Source organism: Rhinoraja longicauda, chromosome 10 (genome assembly GCF_053455715.1).
Source record: "Rhinoraja longicauda isolate Sanriku21f chromosome 10, sRhiLon1.1, whole genome shotgun sequence".
In the NCBI taxonomy this organism is placed as follows: domain Eukaryota; kingdom Metazoa; phylum Chordata; class Chondrichthyes; order Rajiformes; family Arhynchobatidae; genus Rhinoraja; species Rhinoraja longicauda.
Window position 1 is genome coordinate 59,856,363 of NC_135962.1, and position 14,276 is coordinate 59,870,638.

The 14,276-nt window shown below is 41.7% G+C and overlaps 1 protein-coding gene across 1 annotated transcript in view; it reads right to left on the reverse strand.

The window, feature by feature from the left end:
- Positions 1-5,833: 5,833 nt before the first annotated feature.
- Positions 5,834-14,276, reverse strand: part of LOC144597497 (uncharacterized protein C14orf132-like) — a 55,852-nt gene continuing 47,409 nt past the window's right edge. Inside the window, exon 2 of the mRNA XM_078406963.1 lies at positions 5,834-9,800. Within this exon, the coding sequence (XP_078263089.1) occupies positions 9,579-9,800 (222 nt within the window). The 3' untranslated portion in view covers positions 5,834-9,578. The remainder of the gene's footprint in view (positions 9,801-14,276) is intronic.

A 14,276-nucleotide genomic window follows, 5' to 3' on the forward strand; every position in this document is an offset into this window, starting at 1 on the left:
TAGAAGTTTTTTCCGCTTGATGTATCACTTCCATAAATACTGGTAACAATAAATCTTTAAATTTTTTATAGAACTCATGCGGGAAACCATCTTCCCCTGGTGATTTATTACTTTGTAAAGAATGTAATACTTCCTCCACTTCTCTCAAAGTAAAGGAGGCATTTAGTCCCATCTGCTCCTCATTAGAGATTGTTGGTAATTGTATCTTGGATAAAAAAATATTTATCTTAATTTCATCCTTTTCAGATTCAGAATGATACAGATTAGTGTATAATTGCTTAAATACCTCATTGATTTCTCTAGGTTTATAGCAGGGGCTATGACGGAAATATTTCAAACGTCATTAGAAACGGGGATGGTGCCGGAAGATTGGCGCATTGCGCATGTTGTGCCCTTGTTTAAAAAAGGTTCTAAAAGTAAACCTAGCAATTATAGACCTATTAGTTTGACGTCTGTGGTGGGAAAATTAATGGAAAAGATACTTAGGGACAATATATATAATTATTTGGATAATCAAGGCCTGATTAGAAACAGTCAACATGGATTTGTGCCTGGAAGGTCATGTTTGACTAATCTTCTTGAATTTTTTGAAGAGGTTACCAGGGAAATTGATAAAGGTAAGGCTGTGGATGTTGTCTATATGGACTTTAGTAAGGCATTTGACAAGGTTCCACATGGAAGGTTGATTAAGAAGGTTAAATCGTTGGGTATTAATAGTGAGGTTGCAAGATGGATTCAACAATGGCTGAATGGGAGATACCAGAGGGTAACGGTTGACAATTGTATGTCAGGTTGGAGGCCAGTGTCTAGTGGAGTACCCCAAGGATCTGTGTTGGGTCCACTGTTGTTTGTCATTTACATTAATGATCTGGATGATGGTGTGGCAAATTGGATTAGTAAATATGCAGATGATACTAAGATAGGTGGAGTAGTTGATAGTGAGTTAGATTTTCAAAGTCTACAGAGAGACTTGGGCCTTTTGGAAGGGTGGGCTGAAAGATGGCAGATGGAGTTTAATGCTGATAAGTGTGAGGTGCTGCATTTTGGTAGGACAAATCAAAATAGGACGTACAGGGTAAATGGTAGGGAATTGAGGAATGCAGTGGAACAGAGGGATCTGGGAATAACTGTGCATTGTTCCCTGAAGGTGGAATCTCATGTGGATAGGGTGGTGAAGAAGGCGTTTGGTATGCTTGTCTTTATAAATCAGAGCATCAAGTATAGAAGTTGGGATGTAATGTTAAAATTGTACAGGGCATTGGTGAGGCCGAATCTGGAGTATGGTGTGCAGTTCTGGTCGCCAAATTATAGGAAGGATGTCGACAAAATGGAGAGGGTACAGAGGAGATTTACTAGAATGTTGTCTGGGTTTCAGCACTTAGGCTACAGAGAGAGGTTGAACAGGTTGGGTCTTTATTCTTTGGAGCGTAGAAGGTTGAGGGGGGACTTGATAGAGGTTTTAAACATTTTGAGAGGGACGGACAGAGTTGACGTGGGTAGGCTTTTCCCTTTGAGAGTGGGGAAGATTCCAACAAGGGGACATAGCTTCAGAATTGAGGGACAAAGGTTTAGGGGTAACATGAGGGGGAACTTCTTTACTCAGAGGGTGGTGGCTGTATGGAATGGGCTTCCGGTGGAAGTGGTGGAGGCTGGCTCGATTTTATTATTTAAGAGTAAATTGGATAGGTATATGGATAGGAGGGGATTAGAGGGTTATGGTCTGAGTGCAGGTAGATGAGACTAGGTCAAGGAGAGTGGTCGGCGTGGACTGGTAGGGCCGGACAGGCCTGTTTCCATGCTGTAGTTATTATATGTTATATGTTATATGTTATAAGTAATAATGTTTTGATCTGTTCTAATTGAATTTATTGTTCTTAATATTTGTTCTTCTTTCAGTTGCCATGCCAATACCTTGTGCGCTCTTTCTCCTAATTCATAATACCTTTGGTTAGTTCGTAATATTAGTTTTTCTGTTCTGTAAGTATGTATTGAAATTTTATATTTGCAAGTTGTATTTTTTTCGTATCTGAAGAAACTTTCTGTAAGTCTTTTTCTAGTACGGTGATTTATTTTTCTAATCTTTCAGATTCCTTCCTATACTCTTTCTTTATCTTAGATGAGTAGCTTATAATTTGGCCTCTCAAATAAGCCTTCATTGCATCCCATACAATACATTTATCATTAACTGAATTTAAATTTGTTTCCAAAAATAATCCAATTTGTCTTCGAATAAAATCACAAAAGTCTTGCCTTTTCAATAGTAAAGAGTTGAGTCTCCATCTATACACTGACTGTTCTTTATCTGGCATCGTAATTTTAATTAATAATGGTGAATGATCCGATAACAATCTAGCCTTATAATCTATTTGTATTATTCTACCCCTTAATTGAGCTGAAATCAAAAATAGATCTATTCTAGAATATGTATCATGTCTATTGGAATAAAAGGAGTAGTCTCTTTCCCTAGGATGGCTTTTCCTCCAAACATCTATTAAATTTAGATCTTCCATTAAGTTCAAGGTTATCTTCACTGCTCTTGTCCTTGTCATTGTCCTTGATGATCTATCCATTACTGGATCTGAACAAAAATTAAAATCTCCTCCGATCAATATATTTTCATGTGCTTCCGCTAGATTTTAAAAGGTATCCTGCACAAACTTCTCATCATCTGTATTTGGTGCATATATATTCATTAAAGTCCACAATTCTGAGAAAATTTGACAATGTACCATTATAAATCTACCTACTGGGTCACTTACAATATTTTGTATCTTAATTGGTAGCGTTTTCTTAAATAAGATAGCAACCCCTCTTGCTTTTGAATTAAAAGAAGATGCTACCATACTTCCTACCCAATCTCTCTTTAACTTTTGATGTTCTTTTTCCGTTAGATGTGTTTCTTGTAAAAAAGCTATATCCACTTCCAATTTTTTCATCTGTGTTAAAATTCTCTTCCTTTTTATCGGTCCATTTAACCCATTCACATTATAACTTTAAAAATTTAATGTTTTATCCATTCATTCCTTTTTTTCCTTCTTCCTTACCTTGATACCTCTTCTGATATTTACATTGCGCCGTATTTCAGTGTGCTCCCTTCCATGGTCCAGGTACAAAAACAGAAAAGAAAAAAGAAAGATAGAAAAGTAAGCCCTCCCTCTAATGTTGTTAATAAATAAGAGATTAACAACATTACCTCCCTCTATTATACGAGGTGTGGTCCATACCACACTTGTGCCCATGATTTATGGTGGAGCATCCATATTCTCCAACCACCCCGATATATCAAGCACTTCTGAAAATTAACAATCCTTAATCCAATTAGTCCCCTCTATAGTATACAGATCTTATTAATAGAATACATTAGGAAGTGGGTTACAACCATTATTTATCTTATCTTGGTTTTATATTCTTAATTCTTGTCAACAAAAATTCAAACACGGTGTCAAAAATATCAAAATTGTTGAAACGGATAATAGAGTTAACAATCATTCATTAAGTCTTCTTGAGCTTTTCTCCATGGCAATTCTTCAGCAAAATCTTGTGCTTGGACAAAGTCTTTGAAAAATTTATTTTCTCCAGGGTTGGTCGTAATCTTCAAAGTAGCCGGGTGCAGTAAAGTGAATTTATAACCTTTCTTCCATAAAATATTTTTTACATTATTAAATTCTCTTTTTCTGCTCAACAAGGCATTACTGATGTCTGGGTAGAAAATTATTTTAGTACCTTCATGCTCTATTGGTTTCCCCGCTCTTATGTTATTCCCGACTGACTTCAGAACCAATTCTCGATCTTGGTATCTTAGGAATTTAATCAAAACAGATCTTGGCTTTTGATTAGCCAAAGGTTTCGGTCTTAGAGCCCTGTGTGCTCTTTCTATTTCTATTTCCATCACACCTTGTTTATGTATTCCCAGACAGGTCACTATCCAATCTTGGAAAAAATTGATTGGGGCGTGTCCAATGCTTGTCTGAGCAGACATAACTTTTCAGCACTCCCGAAAATAAAGCCCTAAACTGCCAAAAAAAGATGTACTACAGGAAATCATGTACTTTAAATTAAATCTAAAAGTATACAGAATGTACTGATGCCTTGCAAGAAAGAAAAAAGAGGAATACAACTGCCACAGAAGCAAAGAAATCCAGCAAAGGAATCAAGAAAAAAAATCGAAGGTAGGCCTACAGTCCAGATGGAGCAGGGGCCTAGATTTTGGGAGCCCTCAGCAGGCGGAGTGTCTGGGGAGGGCTCCGGTGCGAAGCTGGAGTCTACTACGCCCAGGAAGCACTCTTCGACTGGGGGCGAAACACAACGGTGTCTTCGCGAGCTAACAAGAGGGCGCACTGTTCGCCGAGAGGTTGCTGAAGTCGTGTCTGAAGCTTCGGACACGAGTGAGGATGAGGGAACGGGAGACCTCATTAGCAGTGGTAGTGGAAACGAGGAAAAAGGAAATCAAGAAGATACAGAGACATCGGTAAAGCTTGCAAAGAATCAAATTAGACAAGAAACTAACTTTAAAACAATGTTTGAAGAAATTATTAACAGGCTTAAGAAAATTGAAGGAGATAACAAATTGATGAAAAATGAAGTGAAAGTACTTAGGAAGGACACCAATGGATGCATAAGACTGAAAAAAATGGAGGAGAATTTTCAAACAGTGATAGTTGATGATATACAAATGGAATATGAAATGTTAAAATCTAGAGTGGAAAACAATGAAGATAGTATTACTGCGGCAGCAATTGAAAGCAAAAAGAGGGCGGAGAAGTTTGACGCCTTGGAAAATTATAACAGGAGAAAAAATGTTAAAATTGTTGGTTTGCCAGAGGGAGTGGAGGGGGAAGACCCAACACTCTTGCCTCTTGACTCCGAACTCCTGACATAAGTTTAAAGTGAGAAGGGAAAAATTTAAACAGTACCTCGGTATATGTGACAATAAAACAAACCAATAGGAACCTGAGGGGAAACTCTTTCCACACAAATGGTGGTGGGTGTATGGAACGAGCTGCCAGAGGACGTAGTTGAGGCGGGGACTAACGCAACATTTAAAAGGCATTTGGACAGGTCATCATCATCGGTGGTCACTGGAAGCGAGTGTGACTGTCCTCTCCATAGGGTCGGACGCCTGTGCGTGACTTTGTTTAACGTGGGGAGACTGGTGCACAGACAGCCACCACACGGTCCTTGACAGATCTGGGTCAGGATCCAGTGGCATGGAGTCCAAGACGACCGGGGATCCTTTTCTGCTGCAGCCTTCATCCATCCGCCTTCCCAGCCGTTGTGACGCTCCGTTAAAGTCAGCCATCAGAGGGAGGGATGTGGGGGGAAGGGGTGATAGTGGGGCTCAAATAGAAATAGGGGAGTTGAGGATGGGAGACAGAAACACAGAACCATAGAAAATAGGTGTAGGAGGAGGCCATTTGGCCCTTCCAGCCTACAGCGCCCCCCCCCCCCCCCCCCCTCGGGCCTAATGCGGGACAAGGGCGGTCCCATACAGGACAAACCAATTTAGCCCAAAATACTGGTTGTCCCGGCTAATACGGGACAGTTGGCAACACTGCTTCTACCTAACGTGGCACCTGGGCTTGGCGTGTCTTCTAGCCGCTGAGGGAGGGAGGAAGTGTCCATTCCAATGTCAGCTGATAACGTTGCCAGGGGCGGCAGGGTGAGGCGCAGGGCATTTACTAATCTGCCTGCACACCTTAATGTCTCTTTATCAAGTGGGAGAGTCGAAGATTCCTGTCACCCGCTCCAGGGGAGATCAGTTAGTTCCCAAACCCGCCGACCTTCTGGAATTTCCCGCGAGTGGAGGATGCACTGAGAAACCACACCATCACAGAGAACCATTTATTTGACATCCCCACTCAATCCACGACCACCACAGTCTCGATTTTCACCCCGGTTCTAAAAACTTCATTGTAAAAAAATCTACAGCATCTGAACAACGAACAGGAAGAAAATAGAACAGTTTGAGAATTATTAAAGAGCCACGTTAATACAATTACATCAAAACCAGGAGATATCATCAGTATAGAACAGTGATTGTAGAACGGCAATTGGCCCATTAAATAGAAGGTCGCCACTAAATTGTATTACAATCTGTACAGGGGTTAGATATTATCAAAGCCTATATAAAATCTCTCTCAAACCTATCACAGATGTTCCACTACCTATTTTTTAATCGTGTCCCGTCCCCCCTATCCTATCTCTGAATTCTGGCGTATTTTACGCCTCTTCTACCACCATCACAAACTCTGCGCTTTCCTTCCACAATTTTACTAAACGACACATAGACAAATAGAACATTTCCAGACACCAAATGCTGGGGTAACTCAGCAGGTCAGGCAGCATCTCTGGGGAGAAGGAATGGGTGACGTTTCAGGTCGAGACCCTTCCTCAGTCTGACGAAGGGACATGACCCAAAATGTCACCCATTCCTTCTCCCCAGAGATGCTGCCTGACCTGCTGAGTTACTCCAGCATTTTGTGTCTATCTTCGATTTAAACCACATCTGCAGTTTTCTTTCCTGCACATTTCCAGACACCTGCAGTTAGACTTTTCAGTCCAATATGACCAAATAAGGATTGTGGAGGGGAAAGGTCTCTGATCCTAAAGCTTTCCCCTCCTTGGCTACATATCCCCTTCCTTTGCCATGTTTCACGCAGCTCAAGGCTGGGACCTTGCTCTTCCCAGCTGCCTCTCACTGACCAACTGCGAGTAATTGGGAGAAGACTGGGGAGCAACATGGATATCCGGCATCCCGTGATCCCATAGAAACATAGAAAACAGGTGCAGGAGGAGGCCGTTTGGCCCTTCGAGCCAACACCGTCATTCATTGTGATCATGGCTGATCATCCACAATCAGTAACCCGTGCCTGCCTTCTCCCCATATCCCTTGATTCCACTAGCCCCTAGAGCTCCATCTAACTCTCTTTTAAATTCATCCAGTGAATTGGCCTCCACTGCCCTCTGTGGCAGAGAACTCCACAACTCTCTGGGTGAAAAAGTTTCTTCTCACCTGTTTTAAATAGCCTCCCCTTTATTCTTAGACTGTGGCCCCTGGTTCTGGACTCCCCCAACATTGGGAACATTTTTCCTGCATCTAGCTTGTCCGGTCCTTTTATAATTTGTCCTCCCGGAGCTCACTGACACTCCAACCACGGCCTGCGGACTTCAACATCCAGGAGCTCGCAGTCTCAGGTAGAGACTGATGTCGGGAAGCTCCAAAGAATGCAGAAGGTTTCGACCAACCCCAACCTGGGGCCCAAACACCGCCGGCCACGGGAGTAAGATCGTCCCGTCAACGGAAGGCTCGAGACCCCCAACCGCGGGAGAACAAAGAAGGGAAGAGACTTAACTTTTTTTTGTCTTCCATCACAGTGAGGAATGTGGAGGAGTCACTGTGGTGGATGTTCATGTTAAAATGTATTTTGTGTGTCTTGGTGCTTTTTATTGGTATGACTGTACGGCAAATGAAGTTCCTCGTATGTAGCAAAACATACTTGGCTAATAAAGTATGATTGTGATTGTGATGAAAGCCTTGAAGTCTGGATTATTTTCCTAACAGAAGGATTAATATAAGAGAGGTGTCACATGAATTCAACACCATATCCTCAATCTGTCTATTGTCGTGTCTAGGTACATAGTCTTAGATTAATGGCTTCGCTGTCTGCATCTTGGATTGATCTGAATGATGCAGCATGGAAACAGTCCCTTCGACCCACCATCGATCACCCCGTTCACACTGGTTCTATGTTGTTCAACTTTCCCATCCACTCCCTACGCACTAGGGACAATTAACCTCTGAACCCAAACGTCTTTCACCTAGAGGGAATAGGAAGGTGTTGATCCGCGATAGCGGGGATCGTTGGTCGGCGTGGACTCGGTGGGCCGAAGGGCCTGTTTCCATGCTGTATCTCTAATCTAAACTGAACTAAACTTATGTGGTTGTGTGTCTTGTTGCTTTTCACTCAGGTATCTCAAAGCTCATGATCTACCAGACGCCTGTGAGACATGGACTGCCTATAATAGGCACCTCAAAGCACATGGTGCTCCAGAGAGCATTGGTCCCTCTTCAAGCCTGAGACATGGACTTTGGATTGCCAACTGTTTCGTATTAGCCGAGAGATCCTGTATTTTGGGCTAAATTGGTTTGTCCCATATGGGACTAGTCTTGTCCCGTATTAGGCCCGGGGGGCGCTGTAGGCCCGGACACTGTAGGCCCGGACACTGTAGGCCCGGACACTGTAGGCCCGGACACTGTAGGCCCGGACACAGTAGGACGGGGGGCCGCTGAAGGACCGGACAGTGCAGGCTGAGTCTCGAGATGGGAGCGCACGGAAGGCCAAGCAAAGGCGGCACTTCCTGACTACCCCACCCATCACACCCGTCCTGCAGAGGCTGGGGGTTCCGTATTGCTCTCATCCGGCAACCTAGAACCTATAAAACTGGAATGAAAACAAGTTGTTTGCAACCCTGAGAGACTGCCCAAGAAGAAGAATATTAATTTCCATTGATTTCACTGACCATTGTAAGGGTAGGTGCTGACTCAGGCACAGCTGTCTAACCTGTGCACTTGCTGGAGATCTCTTTCTACCTCGTTTTGTCCTGCTGGATTGCATTGTAACTGATGAATTAACTGCATTTTCTGTACTGGCAGCGGGCGGGCGATTCCGCACAGGTCCTTAATGGCAGTTTCACACATTCCCCACTGGCCTTTCGACGTAGCCAGTGACGACACCTCGACGCTGCCAATCTTCAGCACAGGTGTGAGAGGGTGACATCGAGAGGACATGGTGGGAATGTGTTCCACTGCTCCTCCGGTGCTCCCTGCCTCTGCACAACCCACTGGTCCTCTGCTTGAACACAAGCCCAGCTCTCAAGCACTCAACCAGAATCCTCAGATACAACCCAATTCTCACCAACCTTACTGACACAAAAACATTTGTGATTCAGGGGGAATTGAAACTAAACCCTGCCAAAACCTAGAGGCCATCCCCCAACTCACAAACTTGTTTTTTTGGTATTTCTAACTTGACCCCCGTTAGTCTCATGATACATAGGCACCCATGAATTGTCCATGGCTCGGGAACCAAGTTGACCTCAATAAAAACCAATGGCAATCTGAATCTGATTTCCATCAAACTTCTTTTCCTTGGATAAAATTGACTTGTATTTAAAAAGAAAATCTATAGTATTCCAAAAGTCAACCTATTGCAGTGTCTTAATTCTCAAAGTGAAGCTCAACACTGTCACCAAATGGTTGGATTATCGGAATGTACTGAATACTTGAGTGGTGAAAAACTGCATCGTGAGTTCCATCAGGAAAGGCTCTTTCAACAGACAAATGTTATTGTTCTTTACACAAGGGCTTCTTTGTTGAAAGGCAGCAGACCAGAGCTCATCTCGCGGAGAAGACCCAGCTCTAGTTGAAGAGGCTGACACATGTTGATTGTCAGGTGACTGCGAGCAGGCACAGTTGGCGTGATCACCATCATAGCATGCACAATGAGAAGGAGGGTTGAGCTGGAAGGCCGCTGAGTTCCTCTAACCTGGAGGCAGGCGCCTCGGGTCGCCTGATTCACCTAAAAGGTAAAGGCATACACCACGCCGACCACCACAATGTTGCCGATGGTGGCCGTAATGGCAATCCATAACCAGATGGCATCGTTGGAGGGAGGGGCGGGTTCCTCGGGCTGGTTCGCTGAGGAGGCTTCATTCATGTTGGTCGAGGAATTAAAGGGGGAGAAGTCGGTGTGGCATTCGTCGATGGGCGAATCCATGAAGGCACCTGTCATAACAGGGATCTGTAAGAGCAAGCATAATACAAAGATACTCAGTGGCATTTCACTCCGTTTACAGAGACCTCACCTTCAAACCACTCGGGTCAGGCAGCATCTCGGGAGAGAATGAATGGGTGACGTTTCGGGTCGAGACCCTTCTGTTTTGTGATCAATCCATTACGAAGTATTCGGTGAACCATAAAACATTTATTAAACCCAGGCCGAGTGAGCAGCACACCTGTGCGTTCCTTACTTTAGCGAACAGACCAACAGACTAACCAAACAAGCAACACACTAACTAGGTCAGTGACTCCAGTCCTACTTGAATCCTGGACTGCATTACAAAGTGGGATGTGTACCATGCATAGGATATGTGGTGAAGGTTATATAGACAGAGATAAATATGGTTGATCTACATCCTTCCTCTTCTGTTAGCCTTGGAGGGCATCTACAACACAGCTACCAGCCTTGGAGGGCATCTACAACACACGATGCCTCAGAAAAGCCACCAGCATCCACAAAGACTCTTCACACCCCTGCAACAGTCTGTTCGAACTCTTTCCATCGGGCAGACGATACAAGGCCTTCTAAGCCCGCACCTCCAGACTCAGGAACAGCTTCATCCCCAGGGCCATAGCTGCTATGAACCGGTCCTGCTGAGCTGGATGGTCACATCGCACAGTGATCCGGCACAGATCTACTTGCACATTATTCTGTCTTAAAACTGTTACAATTTGTTTCATTGGGTTGTTGTTTTTTGTTTTTTTAAAACATTTATTTAAGTTTTAACAGAACTCATACATGTTACATTTCATAGTAAGCAATAATAACTACATTATAAATTCGATTATACATGTATTGTTCTGTATTATCTCCCTTCCCACCCCCCCCCCTTCCCCCCACCCCCCAGTTAAAAAGAAGGAAAAAGAAAAAGAAAAAGAAAGAGAGAAAGAAAGAAACCTGGAGTCCAGAAGGAGACACTTCCAGGTAATTTCTTATTAAATTCTTATTAAAGGTATCAAAACAATCCTGAATTTAAATACTTCCAATTCTTAATCCTAGCTTTAAAATGAATAGGTTCCACACCTTCAAGAAGAAGTCATATCCATTTCTCAGATTATACGTTGCTTTTTCTAATGGGATACAACTACGCATTTCTGCATACCATCTTTCAAATCTTATTTCATTTTGATCTTTCCAAGTGACCGCTACACATTTTTTTGCTACTGCTATTGCTATTTTGAGAAATCTTTCCTGATGTTTATCTAAAATTAGCTTTGGTAATATTCCTTTTGTATCTCCCAATAAAAACAACCTTGAATCCAATAGTATGATCTTATTCATCAATTGTTCCAATTTTTTTTTAGGTCTTTCCAAAAAGGAGTTACCTTCGGACATGCCCATGTAGAGTGTAAAAAAGTATCCACGTCTTGGTTGCATCTAAAACAAATTTCAGATGAGTTTGGTTTTAAATTGTTTAATTTTTTCGGGGTTAAATATAGTTGATGTAAAAAATTATATTGTACTAAACTATATCTCACATTAATAGTATTTTTCATACTATCTAAACACAGTCTTTCCCAACTTGGTTCATCAATGATAATATTAAGATCTGTTTCCCATCTTTGTCTTGATTTTTGAATTCCTATCTTTGGACTAGATTTTTGTAATAATTTATACATTGATGATATAATTTTTTTTATTCCCTTGCCCTGAATCAAGGATTTAATTCCTTTAATCTGAAATAGAGACATTGAATTACCTAACTTTTCCCTTAAAAAAGATTGTAATTGATAATAGAAAAAAATACTATTCCCTGGAATTTGATATTTATTTCTCAATTGAGAAAATGTCAAAAAGTTATTTCCTTCATAGCAATCTCCTATATTTTTAATACCCTTCTGTTCCCAGATTTGTAGTATTTGATTATTCCAAGCAAACGGCAATAATCTATTTTTTACTAATGGAGTTTTAGCTGTTAAAAAAAATCTTTTATCATTAACTTTAACTGTTTTCAACAATGTATTAATTAAATGTTTTAGCAAAGGTGACTCTTTATCCTTAACTAATAGCTTCGCTTCCCATTTATATATAAATTCTTCTGGACATAACTCTTTTATTTTATCCATTTCAATTTTAACCCATGCTGTTTTTCCACCCTCTTGATAAAAGGATGAAATAAAACTAATGTGTGCTGCCAGATAGTAATTTTTAAAATTTGGTAATTGCAGTCCACCTAATTCAAATTTCCATGTTAATTTTTCCAGAGACACTCTTGGCATTTTACCTTTCCAAAGAAAATTCCTCACAATTTTGTTCAATTCTTGAAAAAAATTATTTGGCAAAGGTATAGGCAGTGTTGAAAATAAATACTGTATCCTCGGAAAAATATTCATCTTAATACAGTTCACTCTCCCTATCAATGTAATTGGAAGATTCATCCATTTCTTCAGGTCCTCATCTATTTTTTTTTATTAGTGGTTTATAATTTAATTTATACAAATTATTTAACTTATTATCTACTTTAACTCCTGTACTTAATGCCTTCTTTTTGCCATTTAAACTGACTTTCTCTTTTACATTGGTCATAATTGCCTTCAAAAAGAGGCATTATTACAGTTTTATCTTTATTAATTTTATATCCTGATACTTTCCCGTATTCTTCCAATCTGAAATATAATTTTCTTAAGGATTCCAATGGTCTAGTAAGACAAATTAAGACATCATCTGCAAATAAAGTAATTTTGTGATCTTCCTGATTAACTTTAAATCCTTTAATGTCTGAATCTGATCTTATTAGTTCTGCCAGAGGTTCAATAGCCAATATAAATAGAGCTGGTGACAAGGGACATCCCTGTCTGCTAGATCTTTCCAAATTAAATGGTTGAGAAGATTGGCCATTTGTCACTACTTTGGCTTTGGGTTGTTTATAAAGAGCTTTTACCCAGTTAATGAAACCATTCCCCAATCCATACTTCTCTAATACTTTAAATAAAAAATCCCATTCTAACCTGTCAAACGCCTTTTCAGCATCTAAAGCAACTGCTACGCTTAATTCCTTTCTGTTCTGTGCTAAATGTAAAATACTTATAAATCTTGCTACATTATCAGATATTCTCCTTTTTTTGACAAATCCAGATTGATCCTCTTAAACCAACTTAGGTAAAAATTCTGCCAGTCTCTTTGCCAAAAGCTTGGCAACTATTTTATAATCTGCATTCAACAGTGATATTGGTCTATACGACGATGCTTTTGAAGGGTCTTTCCCTTTTTTTTGAATTACAGTTATGATTGCCATTGAAAAGGATTCCGGTAATGTAGAAGTTTTTTCCGCTTGTTGGGTTGTTGTTGTTTAAATTAATACTGACTAGCTAATTAAATTATTGCATCGTATGGGAGGCGCATTCCCAATCTCGTTGTACCCCTGTACAATGACAATAAAGATATATTGTATTGTATTGTATTGTATTGTATTCAAGAAGCAAATCACAATTAAACTAACATATAGTGGAGTATATGGGGAAACACCAGTATAGGGGGAGGGCACTTTATGTTGCGTACAGTGCGCTGAAGGCTGCAAGTGAGAAGACAGCTCACCGACAGTTCAAACACGGTCCTTGCACTAGTCATTGTACTGCGGGTTCGGCTTGCAGAGGCGGCCTGCGTGTACGGTACCAGCCGCCACCTTGTCTCACCGAGGATTGAACAGGAGAAGGGAGCAGCACAGCAGGTCTGGTCAGTGTTGAGGGTGAGGATGGAGACCTCGGCAGCAGCCGGGGAGGTGAAGCAGCAGGCGAGGCACCTGGACCGGGGTCAGCAGGCAGTTGTGGGGCCGTGGGGCAAGAACTGTTGGACCTCGAGCCGTCGGGCTGTGGAGGAGACACAGTGGTGTAGTCAGGATAGTGTTGAGGTGGCACTGGCTGATTGATTGGACGAAGGTGTTACCGGGTACGTCTGTAGGTGCCATCACCAACATGGACCAGGTAAGAGCGTAGGGCCTTGAATGACTCCCAGCCGGACGTAGCCTTTTGTCGTTTGCAAGCGGGCAACCTGGCCTTTGTTTAGTGGGGAAGCGGTGTGCAAGACCTGTCATTGTGTTTTCTCTGAGTGTCACGGCATTGTTGGAGTTGTGTCTGGACCACCAGAGGGACACGGACCTGCGGTTGTAGCATGTGCTTGGCTGCAGGTATCGCAGTGCGAGTCTGCCTGGACATATCCATCGGACAAAGTCAGCATGGGTGAAATCATCGGACAAAGTCAGCATGGATTTACCAAAGGCAAATCATGTCTGACGAATCTTATAGAATTTTTCGAGGATGTAACTAGTAGAGTGGAAAAGGGAGAACCAGTCGATGTGTTATATCTGGACTTTCAGAAGGCCTTCGACAAGGTCCCACATAGGAGATTGGTGTACAAACTTAAAGCACACGGTATTGAGGGTTCAGTGTTGAGGTGGATAGAAAATTGGTTGGCGGACAGGAAGCAAAGAGTAGGAATAAA